This window comes from Melitaea cinxia, chromosome 5 (assembly GCF_905220565.1).
Source record: "Melitaea cinxia chromosome 5, ilMelCinx1.1, whole genome shotgun sequence".
Taxonomy (NCBI): domain Eukaryota; kingdom Metazoa; phylum Arthropoda; class Insecta; order Lepidoptera; family Nymphalidae; genus Melitaea; species Melitaea cinxia.
Genome location: NC_059398.1, coordinates 15,337,330 through 15,358,948, shown reverse-complemented (window position 1 = coordinate 15,358,948; position 21,619 = coordinate 15,337,330). Strand labels below are relative to the sequence as shown.

Sequence of the window (21,619 nt, the reverse complement as noted above, 5' to 3'; positions counted from 1 at the left end):
ATAAAATAAAAATAGCAAAAAGCAGTATATTTTATATTTTTTGAATGTTTTGTATTATTTATTTTTGAAAGTTGTTTCTTGATCTCTTTGAAAGTTGTAAATCCATTTAAAATAAGGGCAACTGCTCATTACAATATATTTTCTGAGTGTTTTTAAGACAGTTTTTTGTTATTATTATCTTTAATACGTTATGTATGTCACATATAGTTTAATACAATCGTGAAGATTTGTCAATACCCTAGTATTACCCTAATATTATGGACGCCAGACTAGAGTAGAAAAAGTCTGTGTAGAAATAGAGTAGAAGTATCTGTGTCCGTGTGAGCTAATCGTCGTAGCCTAAGTTATTCCTCGTTACATCAGCTATCTGTCAGTGAAAGTCCTGTCAAAATCCGTTTAGCCGTTTTAGAGATTAGCTGGAACAAACAAACAGACAGACAAAAATTGTAAAGATGTTATTTATACATCCATATGCATATAGTGAAAAGCGGTTATTTTAATATTCCAACAGATAGTCCAATTTATTTATTTGTGTAGATGTGTTAAGTAAATGTATTTAACTATTAATTTTTTATTTACAAAGTGCTTTTAGGTTGACACCACGTGGTATTTAATAAATAATTTGGTCAATTAATAGTAATTTAATAACTGTTTTTCTTTTTTTTTTTAATGACTGTAGTAATTATTTTAAATTATAATTTAAGTCAATTATTTTGATTGATTCAGACTGTAATATTTCACTGCTAGGCATAGGCTTCTTTCTCCATGGAGTTAAAGGGTCGGAGCTCAATTGACCACACTGCTCTACTGCGGCTTGGCTGATAGCCAGTTATACTAAAATAATACAAATGTTTGCCAGTAATAAAAAAAAAAAAAAAAAAACATATTTGTAGCTCTGTATTCAGTTATATTTAATATCTCATTATGTTTATTTGTTACAAATACTACTAATTTTACTCAATACATTTTGTGTGTGTGCTTAAATATCTTATAATGTGTTAGCGTTTTGGCATTGAAGTGTCACGTATTTTATTAAATACGTTATAATTTTTTTATTTTATGATTACCTAGCTTATGCCCGCTACTTCGTCCGCGTGGAATAATTACTTTGAGGAGTGTTTCACTTTTAGGATAGGTATCAATACCTTAATGGAAAGTTTTATTGGTTTGTCTTCGATAATGACGAACTCGTACACAAACTTCCATCCCTTGTTTCAATCCCTTTCGATCTTATGGTTTACACATGAAAGCGTAACATACAGGCGGACAGACGGAGTTACTTTCGCATTTATAATATTACTATGGAAATAGGCATTGTATCACTAGCCTATCGCAGTCCACTGCTGGACATAGGCCTCCACAAGTTCGCGACAAAATTGGCGTGAACTCATGTGTGCTGTCTATAGTCACCATGCTGGGCAGGCGGGTTGGTGACCACAGGGCTTGCTTTGTCCCACCTAAGATGCGGCTACTCGTCTTCGGCCCGTGTATTTCAAAGCCAGCAGTTAGATGGTTATCCCGCCATCGGTCGGCTTTATAACTTCCAAGGTGGTAGTGGAACTTTGTTATCCCTGAGTCGCCTCTTACGATACCCACGGGAAGAGAGGGGGTGGCTATATTCTTTACTGCAGCAACCACACAGCATTGTATATCATACGTATATGTACTAATTATTACCAGTGTCAAATTATATATATTAATAAGATAAATTAGATATATTATTTATTTAAAAGTAATTGTAATAATAATTGTTGTGTAGTATATTTATGTCTTATATATATACTAATATTTTAAAACTGAAGAGTTTGTTTATTTATTTGTTTGTTTGACCGCGCTAATCTGAGGAACTACTGGTCCAATTTGAAAAAATATTTCAGTTTTAGATAGCCAATTTATCGAGGAAGACTATAGGCTACATATCATCATGCTAAAATCAATAGGGAGTGGAGCACCAATGAAGAATGTTTCAAAATCGGTTATCAACTTTTTTTCTTTTGAGAGTTTCCGCTGCATGTGCTGCGAAAGTTTCGCAAAAATCATTTATGATAGAATTATTCATCTTTAAAAGTTCCACGTGGACGAAGTCGCGGGCAGAAGCTAGTTCATTAAGTTAACGCTGCCACATCATGGTTTATTAATAAAACAAACGTATAAGATATCACATCCTAGAATCGTGAGAATGTCCACGTGTGTTTTTTGCAACTTATTGCTTGTTTAATAATTTATATAATATTATTTATTTTTTATTTTAAACTCTTGTAACATAATTTGAACATAAAATATAGTATATTATTGAGGTAGGTGAGGTTATATCTCGACTTTTATAATAATAAATTATTTAAATTAAAACATAGATAAAATTTCCGTCACTGACGACTTCAATACTATTATCACATTAATCCATGTGGTGATTAAAATATTGGTAGCACCGCAATGAGTCGATGTCGATTATATTTCAAATCTATTCAAGTCTTAGACAGACAGGAAATATTCATTTCCAGATAGCTAGATAAACTACTTAAAAAGAAATGCTTGAGCTCACGATATACTTGTATCGCTATTATATCAGTTGACATTTATCTATAACAGCGGAATTAACGTACCTGTTTTGGGGACTGATGATCATAAGTTTACACACGTGGTCGTTAAAGATATTTATTTATTTATTTTTATAATTGAACATAAGTAACTTGTAAGTAATAAATGTTGCCGTGTGGTTACGGCATTAATCATATAGCCACCCCTTCTCTTCCTGTGGGTGTCGTAAGAGGTGCTAAGGGATAACACGGTTCCACTACCTTGGAACTTAAAAAGCCCACCGATGGCGGGGTAATTTTTCTACTGCTGGCTTTGAAATACGCAGGTCGAAGACGGGCAGCACTGTCTTCGATGCGACAAAGCCAGCCCTGCGATCACCAACTTGCCTGCCCAGCGTGGTGGCTATGGGCAAAACACATAAGTTCCTATGAATGTTCCTATGAGGCCTATGTCCAGCAGTGGACTGTAACAGGCTGAAATGATGATGATGATGATGATGATGAAGTATTAAAAAGCTACATGAAGAAGACAGTGACATGTCAATAAAATTCTCCGCATGGAACGCTTGATTTAACGAAATATCGAAACTATTACATACATACATACATACATATATACATACATACATACATACTCATATTTGTTATTAAGTCAACAGTCCTTAATAAGAGAAAGTGAAAGTAGATCCGGCTAATATAAAATAAAATTAAGATAAATTAAATATTTATAAAAAAAAGGTAAAGTTTATACTGTAGTAATACAATTATACCATTTAGTGATACAACTAAACTTAAGATATATTTCTTAGCAAATTTATTATATTCACTTTCGGGCACTATATTATCTGTGACTGTACAAGATAGGTATTGTGTAATTTTATTTATAAATATAATATTTAATAAATACATATAAATATATAATCGTTTATTTATTAAGCTGATAACTTACTCAATCGCTTGAAAGACTCTTGTGTTAACGTTCATAATTTGGAGCTACATAGATCGTACAGTGCTGATACTGTTCATGCTTGAAATAAAGACAATATTTATAAACTAAGCCTTTCTTTGATCTTATTAATGTATGTTTTGGGCATAATCACTTCTTGTTAGCAATTGAAGTTCGAAGTTAAGAATTGATAAGTGACAGCAAATAACAAAATCATTAAATTAAAATAACATCATTTATTTTGTAAATATGTCAGTATTTAAACAATTAATGTTACATCTAATATACAAAATTCTCGTGTCGCGGTGTTTGTAGTTAAAATCCTCCGAAACGGCTTGACCGATTCTCATGAAATTTTGTGTGCATATTGCGTAGGTCCGAGAATCGAACAACATCTATTTTTCATCCCCCTAAATGTTAAGGGTAGTCCACCCCTAATATTGTTTTTAATTTTAAGATAAATTATTAATTTTTTATTTTAGTATGATTTGGCGTTGAAAAATACATACAACCCTAAATTTTCACCCTTCTACCACCAACCCCTATTTTTAAATAGCGGCAGACAACGTTTGCTGAGTCAGCTAGTAAAACTATAAGATTCACAGCTACTTTTGAGAACATTGTAAGAAAGTATTTAAAGAGGCGAAAAAGAAAAGAAATATAACCTTAATAAATAAGCATATAGTAAAGCTAATACAGAACATGGGTTTTATTTGATAGAACCAACGATATTCCAACGATTGTATTTGTTTCCTCATTTTTTTGCAAGCTCAAAGTGCTTTAAAAAAAGGGAATTTACAGACTGATTGCATTATTTATTAAAAAAAAAATAAAACTATTTACTGAGAGATATTAAAGCGATAGGCTACAGAATGTCATGCAACAAACAAAACGTACAAAGCTGCAAAGCAGTAATAAAAATATGAATATCTGACATGCAGGTGGCGAATCGTATTATTTGTAAATTCCTCTGCAACGTTGTTTATCGATGCAAAATTAACAACTTAAGTAACCGAATGAACTCAATTTAAAATTGAGCACCGAAAAAGGTAATTAACAGGGATAAAGAGGATCGTTGAAATATATAGGTATAATGAAATTGGATTAAAGGCGTGTAACCGGAGAAGCGAGGACGACATAATCCTATTGCGTTGAACCACTAGCACGCCTTCGTACATGGCAGAGAAATATTTATTGTAAACGTTTTTATAACAATTTAAGCCATAAATAAGTTTATATTTTACCGGTAGTTTAAAATGTATTTTTATTTTTCTTTAAAATATATTTGTGCTTAAAATAATAGTCCGGACTAAATATTATTAATGTTTCACTTTTGATCACTGTATTTGCCATTAATTGGTCCATCATTGTTATCTGGAAAATCACTTCAATTTATTTCTAGTTTCATCAATAAACAATTTAAAATTATTCTTTGATTCAATATTATTTTTTACCTAAGTTAAATATTACTATAATTTAGCACATCTTGTATACCTACTTTAAGCTCTACTCTAAGAATCAATAAGAATCTAAACGAAATAAGAATCTAACTAAGAATGTAGTGTTTTGCTTCTTATTTTAAATGTGACAGACGAGGTTCAAGATATATTTATGTGTAGGATTTACTAACTAATATAAATATGATACACTACTAATAATAATATATATAGATATTGATCAGTTAAAATCAGGGAGACGTTCTCATTTACTTCGATTTAATTGGTCAAGGCTCTTGGCAAAGCGGATTGCAGACCAAGAGCTAAGCTAAGTTACTTTAGTCTCCGGGGCGAGGTGGCGAATGCTAGCGCGACCCCATCTCGCCCAACCCAGGCGGGCGACTACTCACACGTGGTGCTTTTTTAGTCAGTAGGAGTCTGACATAACCCTCTGGCGCTCCCGCGCCGGTGTGTATTTATGATGGATTTTCCTTACATAAAAAAAGTTAGTCTAGCTAGCAAGGCTTACGCAGTTTTTCTTACTTGTGTGCAGACTGCAAACTATGCAAACTAAGCCATGTGAGCTAACTAAAATATGCGAAGCTACGTTAGTTGTGTATGTCGATGCGCAGCTACATGAGCTATGCTAAGCCCCTCCCGCCTACCTCGCATTCTTGTGTGCCGAGATGATGTATGAATGTGTTGACATATGACATATAGGCCAGTCTTATCTTTTTCTATGTGTTACGCATTCATCATCGGAACTTCCTTCATTGATTATATTCATGTTGAGCGACGAATTGAACTTCAATTAAGCTTTCGTTTAGTTCTTGGTGTGCACGGGACATCTTTTTAGTTTATCTTAGCTTAGCTTAGCTAATGTGTCTTTGTTTAGCTTTGCGATAGCTTAGTTGTTGGTGCCACCCCCAAGTGCTGAAGCCGACATACGGTCTAGGAATGCCTACCCGGGCATCCTGGATATCACCCGTAAATGGGTTACCCTGCGATATCAAAAAAAAAAAACAAAAAAAAGCTTAGTTGTCGGTCTGCAACTGGCCTAATTCACTATTTTTTCACCTCAAATAGTATGATGTATTTAGTAAACCGAATATCGTGCGTTTAAAAATGTGGAATTCTTTATATTAATAATGTTCATTTGTTATAGTTGGCACTATCAAAGTGTCAGAACACAGTCATAGGAATCCCGGGGCGTTTGAAGGGCATATCCGGTGGTGAAATGAAGAGGCTCTCCTTCGCTAGCGAGGTTCTCACGGATCCTCCATTAATGTTTTGCGATGAACCCACGTCTGGCTTGGACTCTTTTATGGCACAAAATGTTATTCAGGTAAATAAAATACACATTTTATTATTTTAATAATTAACTACTGACTTAATTACTGATGGCTTTGGAAGGAAGTCGTATGTTTAATTAAATTAAATTGTAATGCATTTTTCGATTATTTTAAATGTTGAGAAGTAAAAAATACGAAAAATTTGATACATATTTGTCGTTCAAAACAATAATTATTTTTGTGACTAAAATCAATTAACACTTTTTTTATTTCAACAGGTGCTCAGTGGTTTAGCTAAAAAAGGTAAAACGATAGTTGTAACAATCCACCAGCCTTCTTCAGAACTGTATGCCATGTTTGATAAGCTCCTCATCATGGCTGACGGGCGCGTGGCGTTCCTTGGATCACCAGATCAGGCTAGCGACTTCTTTAGAGAGTAAGTATAACTATTTTAACAATAAATATGTTTTTGTTTTTAATTTTTACAATTATAAGTTTGTATATTGTCTTAGAAAATTAACGAGCAATTTGCAAATAAAAATGAATGAGATGAAAAAACGACTTTGTTTTTCATTAAAAAATGTTAATAAAAAAAATTAGCGGTCATTTTGTAGTACATTTTTTTAAACAATAACTTTTCCGTATTCTACTTACACAGCTAAAAAGAAAAAAAATGAGAATGAATGTTATGTAGAAGTTTTGTACGTTTGCATGTTTACTTCTCTCTTCATCTATTTGTATGAATGTCATGACCTTGAAAAAAACAACTGAATAACTATTATTATTTAGGCCATAAAACATCGCACATCGATTCAGTTAAATTAAGCGTAACTAACTATACGATACGATATACGAGTATATGCAAGGCAGTAATCATTTAACTCAGAACAGGTTAAATAATAGGGGTCCTCTAGTAAAAACCTATAGTTTCCTTAGATACGTATATCATTGGCATACACACATGTTTCATAGGCTAGGAGCAGCATGTCCGGCGAACTACAACCCCGCAGATCACTACATCCAACTGCTCGCCGGGGTTCCCGGCCGCGAGGAGACCACGCGACATACAATTGACACCGTGTGCACTTCCTTCGCGAAGTCGGAACAGGGCTGCAAAATTGCTGCTGAAGCTGAAAATGCTTTATACCTTGAGGTGAAAAAAATTCATTTACTTTTATATTGTGCAGACATTTATGTTATACTTATATAATTGAATTTATTAAATTTTATATGTGCAAGTCATTTTATATACTCGTAGGGTTGAGGAGGTGGGTTAGGTAGTAAAGTGTTTGACTCCATAAAAATCTTTTAATGTTCCGTAGGCGATGTTGGCAGTAAACCTGCTTTGTACGGCAGTAGGTCCAATTTTCGACTCTTCTAGTCTATGCGTCATATTCATATACATGCTTGTATGTGTGAGTTGCCTGTTACCTAAACAATGTTGTCCACTTTAGAGACAGCTGTGTATGTATGTTCTATTTTATGTATTTTTTATTTATTTATGAAAGGAGCCCTGGTCACCTTACTCACCACAGGAACACAACTCTGCTTGAAAGTATTATTTAGCCGTGATCTTCTGTAAAAGGGGTGCTTCCTCAGGCAAACTGCTTTAAATTTTGAGCATGATATTATTTATTATTTCTTTTATACTTGATTTCCAAAATACGGCTGGTTCTGCTAAGTTTTTCTGCAGGTACTTCCTAATTTTACATATATTAAATAAATAATAAGCAAATAAACGCAATTCAACGGCCCCCATTAGGATTAGCTCTTGTTTGGAATCAAGAAACACACGATACGACACAAACATCCAGAGTCTGGCAAACATTTGAATGGCCAATACGGAAGTATGAAAACGCATCCTCAAATATTAATATCTAATATATAAAATTCTCGTGTCATGGTGTTAAACATTGAACTCCTCCGAAACGGCTCGACCGATTTTAATAAAATTTTGTGGGCATATCAGGTAGGTCTGAGAATCGGCCAACATCTATTTTTCATACCCCTAAGTTATAAGGGGGGGGGGGATTAAGCGGGTTAATAACATATATGGCAAAGAATTACAGAGACATTTGCGGGGTCAGCTAGTAATAATATAATATTATATCGAATACCGTGTTACAATATACAGCGTAAGATATCGTCGGGCTGGGCGGAGACGGCGTGGTCGAACGCGGCGTCGAAGCGCACCCAGCGCTCGCCGTACAAGGCGTCGTGGTGCGCGCAGTTCCGCGCCGTGCTGTGGCGCTCCTGGCTCTCCGTCACCAAGGAGCCCATGCTCATCAAAGTGCGCTTCCTACAGACCATTGTGAGGATACTTTCGAATCTTACATTGCTTATGAGTTCTTGGAGTTCCTTTTGTGAAGTTCCCATCTGTTATTTCACATCTTATGTATGATTAAGACTTTAGATATTACTTTTCGGTAGTTAATCACTCTTATTACAGGGATGAGGAGGTATAAAACATCGTTTACTACTGACAACTGTCTTTCGATTAAAAATTATATTGCTATAATTGTGTTTGCAGGCAAACGAAATAAACCGACTTCAATTATATCGACAAGTAATACAACGTAGGTAGACAAAAAATTAGTCAAGTAAATATGCATTATCAAAGATTACTCCAAAAGTTGTAATCAAATCTCGATGAAATTTAAATGTGACCACATAATAAATATCGGCTTTCTATTAAATTAAAAATTATAAAAATCGGTACACCCAGTAGTTATGCGGATATATCTCCTTTCCAACAAAAAAAGAGTTATCAAAATCGGTTCATAAACGACGAAGTTATCCCCGAACATACATAATATATATATATATATATATATATATATATTGGTCGAATTGAGTAACCTCCTCCTTTTTTGAAGTCGGTTAATAATGATGGTTTAAAAAGTCTCGCTATTCGATTTTAGCAGATGATTTCTTTGAATTTTTGTACATTGGATTATTCAGAAAATAATAAATCAGATTAGTTTGATAAATCACAGTTTATCGTAGACTTAACTTTTACCAATTTAGAGCATATAGCATACGAGATGTATATTAGGACGTTGTCCTTCATGTACTCTAAATTACTAAGAAATCTATTCTTTCTAATGCTAAACGCACACTGGCTTAGGTTTTCTTATTGATTAAGAATATATATATGCTGCTTTTTAAACCCTTTTAGTGTTTCAATAAAATAATAAACTATTTTACAAAATTTCTCCTCTAATTTATTTGCTGAAACGAAAAATTTTGGGCGTTAAGAAACTTATCACGGTATGATTTTCAGATGGTATCAATACTCATCGGCGTAATATACTTCGGACAGAACTTGGACCAAGACGGTGTGATGAACATCAACGGAGCGATTTTCATGTTCCTTACCAATATGACCTTCCAGAACATTTTCGCTGTAATAAATGTGAGTATGCATAATCTGTTGCCTATGCTTTTGTAATCTATTAATTTTTAAAGAGACTATGCGAGTCATTACAATAACTTGAGAATGATTCAAACTGGCGTCATTTCCGGTTCTTATTATAGACGCCTGATAGTAATCGTTACTTACAGTAGAGAATATATTCGCCAACCCGCAATGCAGTAGCGTGGGAAATTAAGCTCCGATCCTTCTCCTACATGGAGAGAAGCCAGTCCCAGCAGTGGGAGGTTATAAACTATACCAATCAATCAATCAATTTAAAAACTATTTTTATTTGCAGGTATTCTGTTCTGAATTACCAATATTCATCCGAGAACACCATTCAGGCATGTATCGGGCGGACGTCTATTTCCTCTCGAAGACACTCGCAGAAGCTCCCGTCTTCGCCACAATACCACTTGTGTTCACTACTATAGCATACTATATGATAGGCCTTAATCCTGCACCGGAAAGATTCTTCATCGCTTCCGGACTGGCCGCGCTCATCACCAACGTTGCTACTTCGTTTGGTAAGTATAGTTAGTTAAGTCAAGTTAAGACCTTTCTTGCCTTTACTTTTTAACCGACTTCCAAAAAAGGAGGAGGTTCTCAATTCGACTGTATTTTTTTTTTTTTTTTTTTTTTTTTTATGTATGTTACATCAGAACTTTTGCCCGTGTGGACCGATTTCGACAAATTTTCTTTTGATCGAAAGGTGGTGTGTGCCAATTGGTCCCATTTAAATTTATTTGAGATCTAACAACTACTTTTCGAGCTATATCTAATAATGCGTTTTTACTTGACGCTTTTTTCGTCGACCTACGTTGTATTATACCGCATAACTTTCTACTGGATGTACCGATTTTGATAATTCTTTTTTTGTTGGAAAGGAAATATCCCAAGCTTAGTACCATGATAAGGAAACCAGGATCTGATGATGGGATCCTAGATAAATCGAGAAAAACTCTTGAAAATCCGCAATAACTTTTTACTAGGTGTACCGATTTTGATAATTCTTTTATTGTTGGAAAGAAGATATCCCTAGTTTAGTACCATGATAAGGAAACCAGGATCTGATGATGGGATCCCAGAGAAATCGAGGGAACTTCTTGAAAATCCGCAATAACTTTTTATTGGGTGTACCGATTTTAATGATTTTTAATTTAATCGAAAGCCGATGTTTATCATGTGGTCACATTTAAATTTCATCGAAATCTGATAACTACTTTTTGAGTAATCTTTGATAATGCGTTGTTACTTGACTATTTTTGCGTCGATCTACGTTGTATTTACTCGTCGATGTAATTGAAGTCGGTTTTTTTTTCGTTTGCGAGCAAACACAATTATCATAGTCAAGAAGATTTTAGACTTAATTATTAAATCAAGTAATCTATACAAAAAAATAAAATTAGAGTGACTCATTGTAATATTAAAATAACAAACAACATACAATAACAACATAGGAATGAATTGTGGTCAGCATTGTCCGTGAATGGTGTGAGCAGTGTCCTCATACGAGCATTACAATCTCTTTATAGGGGTTCTAGTGCTTGTGTGAGGATAAACGGGGCATACACAGAATGGTTTAATATCGAAAAAGGTGTTAGACAGGGATGAGTAGCGTCACCGTGGCTGTTTAATCTATTCATGGACAATTGTTTGACAGATTTAAAAGACAATGAAAGTGGGTTGAGAATGACTGAGTTAAAGAGTTGAGTTTTACTCGTCAAATTGACGCCGCGTTGGCGCAACGGTCACAGCCATGGATTGTACCTGTTGCGCTGGCGGTTGCGGGCTCGATCCCCGCACACGACAAACATTTGTTTTGGCCATACAGGTGTTTGCCGTAGTCTGGGTGTCTGTGCAGTCCTTGTGGGTCTCCCGACCGTACCTTGGAGAGCACGTTAAGCCGTCGGTCCCGGTTGTTATCATGTACACCTGATAGCGATCGTTACTCATAGTAGGGAATATATCCGCCAACCCGCATTGGAGCAGCGTGGTGGATTAAGCTCTGATCTCTATGCTGATGACCAAGTATTACTTGCGTCTTCGGCCGAGGAGTTGCAGGAGATGGTAACTGCTATGAGTGGAGCTTTTGTAAGAAAGGGAATGAAGATGAATGTAAAGAAGACGAAAGTGATGGTGTTTGAAAGAGATGAGGCAGACTGCAATATCGTGATAGAAGATGAACAAATTGAACAGGCGAATGAGTTTGTGTATCTGGGATTAAAGTTTACAAGAGATGGAAAGTGTGAGAGTGATATTGGAAGAAGAGTGAATGCAGGAAACAGGGTGAATGGGGCTTTGCACTCCTTTATAGGGGGTATTGGTTCCGACACTCATGTACGGAAGTGAAAGTTGGGTATGGCAGAAGAAACATGAAAGCAGAATAAATGCAGTTGAGATGAGAGCGTTAAGAACTATGATAGGAGTTAAACTGAGTGACAGGATAAGAAATAGTGAGATAAGGAAACGTTGTGGTCTGAAAGAAGATGTAGTGACAAAAATTGAGAAAGGTATGCTCAGATGGTTTGGTCATGTCGAGAGAATGAGTGAAGAACGATTAACGAAAAATGTGTATAAGGCGAGTGTGAATGGAAGGGTTGTAAGGGGTAGACCTAAGCGGACGTTCCGTGACCAAATAAGGGACGTCTTGAAAAAAGGTCAAGTCAAGAGTACTCTAAACCGAAGAGCATGTATGAAGGGAATAATGAAAGTTGACAAAGCGAAAGAAGTATGTAAGGATCGTAGCAAGTGGAAAGAAGTGGTCTCTGCCTACCCCTACGGGAAAGAGGCGTGATTATATGCATGTATGTATGTGTAAACAGCATACACGTAACTTACACATACGAAAATATTTATTTTACAATTTTTGTTAGTTTGTCTGTCTGTTTGTCCCGGGTAATATCTGAAACGGTTGGATCGATTTTGACGGGACATTCACTGATAGATAGATGGAGCTGATGTAGTGAGGAGTAACTTAGGCTACTTTTATTTTAGAAATTTATTTATTTTATAAATCTGCGAACTGAACAATAACTCTTTTGTTAAATTCCAGGCGAACAGCTTTTAATCAAAAATGATAATTTAGTCAGTATGGAACAAAAATAGTCGAGTTGTTACTGCTGCTTATTTTGTTTGCTGGAGGGTGAAGCTTTGATCTTTTTCTTATATAAAGAAAGAGACCTTTGCGCAGTCTTGGGACAAACAGGCTGGATAAAACAATCATATTGTTCGTCTAGGAAAGTTTTATAGTATTTCTTAAATATGAAAACTGCAATTAAAATCGGCGAGAGATAATACATGTAATGAATTTAATTTTCTTTTATAAAAACATGCCCGCGACTTCGTCTGCGTCAATTTCTGTTATTATGATCGCAATTAAGAAGTATTTAAAAGAATATATTTTAAAGTACTTCTGCGTGAATGATATTTTTTGTTTTATTTTCTTGTGGCAGAAGAAATACTGATTTTCCCCGCAAACCGATCTTGACCGCCGCATATTTAAACGTTTGTCCCTGTGATTTATTAATTGTTACAGCAAAAGTTAACTTAACAGGAAATTGGATTCTTTTAAAATTAAAAGGTAAATCATTTGGAATCATTGGGATGCGAGGTACAAGCACTGTTTGACCAACTGCTGGATCAGTCAAAACTATTGCTACGGTCATGTTGTTGCGTAGAAATTTGACTTGAAGTCGGGCACCGTTGCATAAATTTGGTGGTTTAAGATTTCTAAGTAAAATTATTGGGGCACCTATTTTTAACTTGAGGGAATGTGGGTGAGGCCACTCGGGTTCAAATAATTAAGAAACTCCTGTGGGTTATGGACCGCATCTTCTTGATCCATTACATTATCAATAGATGTGTAGGTAACTATATCTCCTGGAAGTTTAGTTAAAATGAGGTCGTTAATTTCGTCAACGCTACTGTTTCTCGCCGCTAATATTGCCCTTTGACACATCCATTGATAATCTTTATTTTCTATATCGACGACATCAGGCTAAACTTTCGATATTAAATCCTCACGTCACTCTTTCTCCTAGATCGCGATCAATTTCAATTTTATTTTCAAAATGAGGTACTTTCCCGTCTCCTATTAAAAGTAACTTTGAGGGAAAATTTGTACTACCTGCCTCAAATGTGCTCTCATATTCGTTGATAGTTTTAAGGTATGATCAAACTTCCATAATGGGGAACTTTTAAGGCAAGACTTTGCAATGCCTGCTCTAGTTCCCCTTGCTATTACCGATAAAGTTTGTCGAAAATCACCTGCAAACATAACAGTAATTCCACCCATGATTTTATCACAGCTTCTAATATCTCTAAGAGTCCTATCTAGAGCCGCTACATGAGTTCCATGGATCATGGTACATTCGTCCCAGATTATCAAAGTGACGTCTTGCAAAACTTTTCCCAATGGGCCATTTTAGGAATGAGCTGTTCGTCCACCTGCTAATAAAGTTGCAGCGATTCCTGACGACGCTACTGCCAAAGCTAGTTTTACCTGAGACCTTACTTTTACTATCAATATCATATTCTTAATTGACAATACATTTATTTGGATTGGAAGAATTAATAATATGTTGATAAAATTCTTTGGCAAATAATTTTGCATTAATGCATTAATTTCAACCAAATTGATTACCATAAAAAGGTTATAGTGAGTCAATCTTAAAAGATAGATATACTGTCGCGGACATTTTTTTAGATTATTTAAAGAGGAATAATTCTTTCATACATATTTTTTGGGTAACTTTAACCGTTCACACAGCGAACGCAACGGAAGCCTTCAAATATGAATATTTTTCCCCGTTTTTGCAATATTTTCCACTGATTATTCGCTCCTATTGGTCGAATTATCATCTCTTTATAAGGCTAAAGTCGTCGATAATAGACTATTCACTACAAAAATAATTTTTCAATTCGAATCAGTAGTTCCTGAGATTAGCGCGTTCAAACAAACAAACAAACAAACTCTTCAGCTTTATAATATTAGTATAGATTCTCACGACAATAACGAACACAAAAAAAAAACCAATATCCGATTTGATGCAGTCGCTCGTTCGTTCCGTATGCTAATGTTGGTGATTCATTTTACTTATATAGATTTATTTAATAAGGTTTTAACTGACAACACAAGAAGAAACAAGAAGATACAGTTAAATTATACAATGAATGAAATATGAATAACAGGCGGTCTTTGCTAAAAAGTAGTTTTGTGCAATTATTTAAACCCGAAATACACATGTAATCAAAACATGTCAATAGACTGCATGCAAGTTACTATTACTTAAATTTTTTTTGACGTGATATCCTTAGTATTTATGAAGTTATCTCTTATAAGGAATAAATGTCATACATAGATTTAATGAACAAAGAAAATGGCATTGAATTTATAATTATAAAAATAGAATTATCGAGCTATTTTTCTGTGACAAATATTTTGTTAAGATATTGTTGTTTACTTGTTTTTAACTCATGTTGAAAGTTTTACGGCTAGCGTTACGAAACACAAAACCTACGGCCTTCAAGATTCTAGTGAAGTAAGACCGGTTTTAAAATTAATGGGCATCGAAATATTATTTAATTTGTACGTCAACTATTTTAAGTGTTATAAAAACGCTATCAAATATAGCGTGTCTCGAAGAGAATCGTGGGCAGTTGATGTAGAAAAAAAAAAAAACAATTATAGATTACATTTTAAACAAAAAATAGGATTGAATGTCTTATACTTTTTTTAAAAATTCATAGATTAATAAATATCTTGATATTGTTGATTTTGTTAATGAAAATCGACGATAGAGAAGTTAAAAAATATATGATTATTTATATGATGCAATAATAATTACATATAATATTTTTCCAAATAAAAAACTAAAAATACTAGTTAGAGATAAAATAGAGAGAATTTTACTAAAAATCCTCCTGTAAAGCATTTGTGGTTCCTTTTGCGCTGTAAAAAAACAATGGTGTGGTGGGTCGTATTCAAAATCAGTTGATCTGTCTCCTTTTTTGCCTTTTATAAGAAATTTTAATTAATAATAAAAAAAAAGATTTAATAATAAAAAAAAAGAATTATTTTCATATTGCATTAAGCCAGTGATTTGTCATTCGTTGAAAAGTTCCGGCTTGTTTGGATTCCTGTAGGTCTTAATGATTTTTTAATTAGTAACCCCTGAGACATTTAACAACTTTAACTTATTTAATACATACTTATTAATAGCTCAAAATCTATTTTTTTTTTTTAAATAATCAACCGTTCTAGTGTAGTGGTGTAGGCAGGCGCCTGACGCAATGGCAGTTTGCGGGTTCGATCACGTGAGCACATTAAGCGGTCGGTCCCGGTTGTTATCATAAATATCTGACAACGATCATCATTCATTGTTGGGAATATATCTTCTTCTCCTCCATTCTCTTCTCCATGTAAAGCTTCTTCTACATGGAGAAAGAGGCCAATGCCCAGCTGTGGGATGTAAGGATTAATAACATAATAATTATTTACATACTGTTCTATGTACGTTTATCTGTTGTCTATTAATAAGTTAATATTTTTATTATTGTTCTTTCTACAACACGTATTGTATCGTTCCATCTACAATAAAATATAGTTCGAAATAACAGGCATTGTTACACATATTGCATAACAAAAAAAAAAAAAAACAAAAATCACTCTAAAAAATGTACAAATTATTGCATAGGTGCTCGTGTTTTTATACTGAATCATTAAAAACTTATTAGAAACGACATTGTTCGTAAAAAAAATAATTTTACAACTCATTTACAGTTTTAATAGAAAAACAAACAAGTATTATTAATTACAAAACTCGTTATGACTTACGGATGATAGTTTAATGGCAAAAGTCAACGATATTGTGAAATATAGTGTAATACAATAAATTAAAGGAATTTCTTAGTTTACAGCATTGGATTAAGTTCAATTCTAAAATCTGTTATATCTGCGATAGCTCGTTATTATTGAAATAATTGTGTTTGCTGGCAAACGAAAAAAACCGACTTCAATTAAATCGAAAAGTGGACGAAAAAAATTAGCAAACGCACTATAGTCTGAATCACTACGATTTTCGAGGATTTCCCTCGATTTCTCTAGTATCTCATCATCAGATCCTAGTTTCCTTATCATGGTACCACATTTAAGATATCTCCTTTCCATGAAAAAAAGAATTATCAAAATCGGTTATTAAACGACGATGTTATCCCCGACCATACATTAAAAAAAAAATGTATATTTATATACGGTCAAATTAAGTAACCTCCTCTTTTTTTGAAGTCGTTTAAAAAAGTAAATCAATCGACCTTAATATGAATCGTTTAAATAAATAAAAAAATGTAATGAATATTCAATTAATTCAGGTTTAAACGCATTTTAATAAAGATTAAAAAAAAGTTTAAACGCATTGAATTGAAAATAGACAATATTTTTTCAATATTTTTCTTGCTCTTGTTCTCCTAATAAGATGGCTAAGATGACCTTGAGATACGGAAAATAATGGAAATGTTTGGAACATTTTAATTCTTATGGCGTATTTAAATATGTAAATTATAAAAACAATATTGTTTTCCAATTATTCATAGCAGTTGGCAGTTACCCTGCTTTTTGCTGTAGAGCTGTGACTTCGATTCTTATCTCGAGACAGGGTGAAATATACTTATTACTACTACTAAAACTATACTATTTCTTTATATGGAGACCACTATAAATTTCTTTGCTAGTGTTATTGTATATGTTAAACTAAAGTATTCATTGGTCAATTCGATAAGGTAATTATAATATATTCTTTAGAGATCCAATTTCGTAAATGATTTCCAAACAAAACATTCGAATGGTGTTTATGTTTGGTAATATTGATTACAAATTAAAGTAATACTTTACCAAGCCCTTGAAAATTTTTAAAATAGTATTACAATTTTTTTAGAATGACAGCAATGAACCGTGTTTGGTAATATAAATTACAGATGTAAGGGATATCTAAACAAGACAAAAAAACTACAATAGCAATACTTTTTATGATTTTGTCAAATTAACGCAGTGTGTCATATATGGTAACACTTTTTTTATAAGGCTAGGTCGGCAAATAAATCTAAGCCCGCCTGATGGTAGCTTGTAAATGCCACAACACCACGAGCTTTGCAAACGTGTTGCCAACCCTCCCCCCGAACGACTTCAGAAGCTCTGGCTACCTTACTCAACACAGATACACAATACTACTTGAAAGCAGTGTTATTTGGTTGTAATATTTTGTCATTTTAAGGTAATTCCCCAATCAGGCTGCTGAGCAGGTTATTTCGTACTGTGTCCTACCTCAATGTGCGGCTAGGCTTTAGATTAAGAATCGTCATTTTGAAGTTAGAGAGGTTAAGGTTGTTTTTTTTTTTGTAACGAAATTATGTCGATAAACGGTTTAAATTGGAAGTTAGATAGGTTAGGATTATTGTTTGTTTTTTTTTGTAACGAAATTATGCCGATAAACGGTCAAACTTTAAGGTTAGATAATTCGACGGTTCTTAATCTTAAAGCCTTACCCAATGTGCTTCCTTCTTGTTTTATTGAGGTAGAATTGATTTTAAATAAATTGATTATTAAATCAAAGTGACCCCCTTAATAGGTATTTGGGTTATTTCCTGATGCTATAATTGAAATATTTTTTCCAGGTTACCTGATATCTTGCGCAAGTAGCAGCGTCAGTATGGCCGCGTCTGTTGGACCACCAATCATTATTCCGTTCATGCTGTTTGGTGGTTTCTTCCTTAATTCCGGGTAACATTTAAAAAATAATAACATAAATACATTTTACTTAGTTCAGCTTCCTCGCACAGGAAATAAAAATTGAATAACGTGGTGTTATGTTTAAAGCACCTATAATAATAATTGTTAATATTTGAATAATAATATCCGACAGTAAATATCGAGATCTGTAAATCTATAATTTTTTCACGGCATTTTGTTGCAAGAAAAGAAATAACATTCAAATTTTAAGACTTTCTTAAGTATTTCCTATATATTATTCAAATATTTTATATATCTATATACACCAGTCTCATTCTCAATTTGACTGTAATTTTCCTCATTCAAATCAATTTGAGGTTATTTTGCGTCTTGGTGTGAGACTTGGGATCATTGAAACCCGTTCCTGTCATGGAAAAAATGTTTATACTGAAGATCTATCTGCAGTTCTAGAAATTAAATAGCTATCTACTAAAATCTTAGTCTTAATTAAATAAAATATGTTATCTTTCATCACCACTCCAGCTCGGTCCCGCCGTACCTGGGCTGGATCTCGTACCTTTCGTGGTTCCGCTACGGCAACGAGGCGCTGCTGGTTAACCAGTGGTCCGGCGTCGCCAGCATCGCGTGCACGCGCGAGAACTTCACCTGCCCCGCCAGCGGCGAGGTCGTGCTCACCACGCTCAGCTTCTCCGAGGTGAGGCTGCAACCCAGTAGCGTATTCTATGAGTCAGTGACTCAGGCCATTTTAATTTTCAAAAGTTTGGTACTATTGGTAGTCACTATATAGTTGAATGAACGTATGAGTCATCTGTATTGATAATTCTTATAATGTATTATGTGTGATTGTTCCAGGACGACTTCACAATGGACGTGGTGAACATGGTGCTTCTGTTCATCGGATTCCGCTTGCTCGCCTACTTCGCGTTGTTATGGCGCGCGCGCCGCGGCAAGTGAGCTCTAGAAGCTTCCACGTTGAAACAGAATTACTAGAATAATTTTGACAGATTTGTAATAAAATATGAAATTCACTGTAAATTATACCGAAAATGAAGGTTGATATGAACACTTACAATACGAGGGTAGTTCGAAAAGTTATTACGATTGTTGTAATTATAAGCATTGACGTAAATAAATAATTTTTATATGATCTGTTTTATTGATCTTTTGTCAAGTTTCTCAAAAATTAGTAAATTATAAAAAAATCGTAAATGTTATCAAAATGTCTATCAATTTTATTAAAACTAGAGCAGCAAAAATGGATTAAAATTACTCTTTAACAATTTAAAAACATATCCAATAATAATAATTTTGAATCTTTACAATAAGTTTGATAATTGGTATACGTTATGTTGTTTTTCTAGTTGACGATCTTAGTCGGTACACGAAACTTTTGTTGAGTACTAATTTACATACAAACCCAAATCTTTTATAGATCTACGATAATAAAGTGGCGTTATTATGTGTATAACAAATAATAGCTTTGTTAAAAATATAACCACTTAACACATTTTTGCAAATAAAAGATGAAAAATTCCGAACCACTAACATTTATTTAAAAAAAAATGTTTCGAAACCAAACATTTTAGCACTTTAAGAAGTAACAAAATTTCTAAAGTTGTGTTTGTTGTTGATTATTACAAATGTAATAATAAATAATTTCGCCTAAAGTTAAATATAAATAATAATATTATAGGTACGAGTATACTGCATGCCTCCATGGAGGCCGAGTTTTTTTTGTGAATATATCGATTATTTTTTATTTTCTTTTATATAACCTTGCCCTGATAATACGAACACAAATAAAAATATATATAGTAATTGAGATTAATTGTTCGGAAGTTAGCATGTACACCGTTTTATTTATATAGATTAGATATCGTACATTAAAATATTACATATTAAAGTTTAAATGTTAATAAAATCATGATCCTTTTATTATATATATAAATTTGATGATGTGGATCAATAACATGATGCTGATTATGATTATGCTTATTATTAAAATAATTAATTCGTTTAATTAATGAACATGTAGGTAGATTACCTATAATTGAAGACATCAGAGACATTAATGACTAAATTGTATTAGTTGTAATATTGATGTGTTTTTATATAAACATTAAAGTTATATATATTGTTTTATTCTTTGTTTTTATTATGTTATACATACAATACAGTACTATGGCAATGTCAAATACAAATCTTTGTAATTTGCTGCTAGTTTATTAAATTTAAAATTTATTATTATCTATTAATTATAATTTACACTATCGTTAAATTGGTTATTGATTAAGCCTTTGTTTTTTATATTTTCACTCTTTAGTGATTATTATGTTTTAATATATTGTATTTGTAAATATAATTACTTTTCAAATATCTGTTTCTTTTTACCTCGAAACAAATACTCATTATTCAACAGAATATTGGTCTATCGTACTGATTAGACGGATCTGTCTGTCACTATTTATTTATATTATTTTTTTTCAATACAAATATTAGTTAAAAATATAATCTAAATTCAAATGAGGTATTGTAAATATCAATAATGAGCAAGGATATTGTTCCATAGAAACAGTAATTCTGATTTTCAACTTACAGTTACAATATTTTTTAATTTTTTTAAAAATTGTTGATGGATAATTCTCGTATATTACATATATATCTCGTATTCAGTAAATGTAATAGAAGGAAGAGGTAAGTGGTCTTTTTTCTGCAAAGTAAATTGAAAATTTTCAGAATAAACGTTATAATAATGTATCTCTAATATGTAATGAGTATTCATTTATTGCACGCCTCCAAGGAGGCTTTACTCTCACAAAATGAGAAATACGGGAAGCGCGCACTTCTAAGCCTCTATATTTTTATATTTATTCATTAATATGATACAAATGAAACACTTATAGAGAATACACATCAAACCACAAATTAAATATCATTTGAAATCTTTTTGAATACTATTATAGTAAAAGGAATCAATTTAATAAATATTATGTTGGACGTCAACATTTTGGATGTACAGCAAAATAATGCGAGAACCACTTGACGAATTAAGCTATTTATTTTTTTATTATTTTAGGAAACTATTACTTAAGAAGAATATTGAATATGACTGAAATTTTTCTCAATTTTTTTTACAATATATATTTTTATTTCCAGGTAAAAATAAATATCATGTGATGTGAATGAATTGAGCGATGATTATCTGCGAGAATGAAATCAACTACTCGAACTTACAAGGCGCTGCTAA

General features: G+C 33.2%; 1 protein-coding gene across 1 annotated transcript in view; it reads left to right on the top strand.

The window, feature by feature from the left end:
- The window catches only part of LOC123653695 (protein white), a 47,747-nt gene extending 28,228 nt beyond the window's left edge, over positions 1–19,519 (top strand). The window contains exons 5-13 of the mRNA XM_045589687.1: positions 6,085–6,264; positions 6,490–6,647; positions 7,184–7,364; positions 8,346–8,522; positions 9,495–9,626; positions 9,925–10,153; positions 18,297–18,402; positions 18,895–19,066; positions 19,225–19,519. Of these exons, the coding sequence (XP_045445643.1) occupies positions 6,085–6,264; positions 6,490–6,647; positions 7,184–7,364; positions 8,346–8,522; positions 9,495–9,626; positions 9,925–10,153; positions 18,297–18,402; positions 18,895–19,066; positions 19,225–19,326 (1,437 nt within the window). The 3' untranslated portion in view covers positions 19,327–19,519. The remainder of the gene's footprint in view (positions 1–6,084; positions 6,265–6,489; positions 6,648–7,183; positions 7,365–8,345; positions 8,523–9,494; positions 9,627–9,924; positions 10,154–18,296; positions 18,403–18,894; positions 19,067–19,224) is intronic.
- The last annotated feature ends 2,100 nt before the right edge of the window (positions 19,520–21,619 follow it).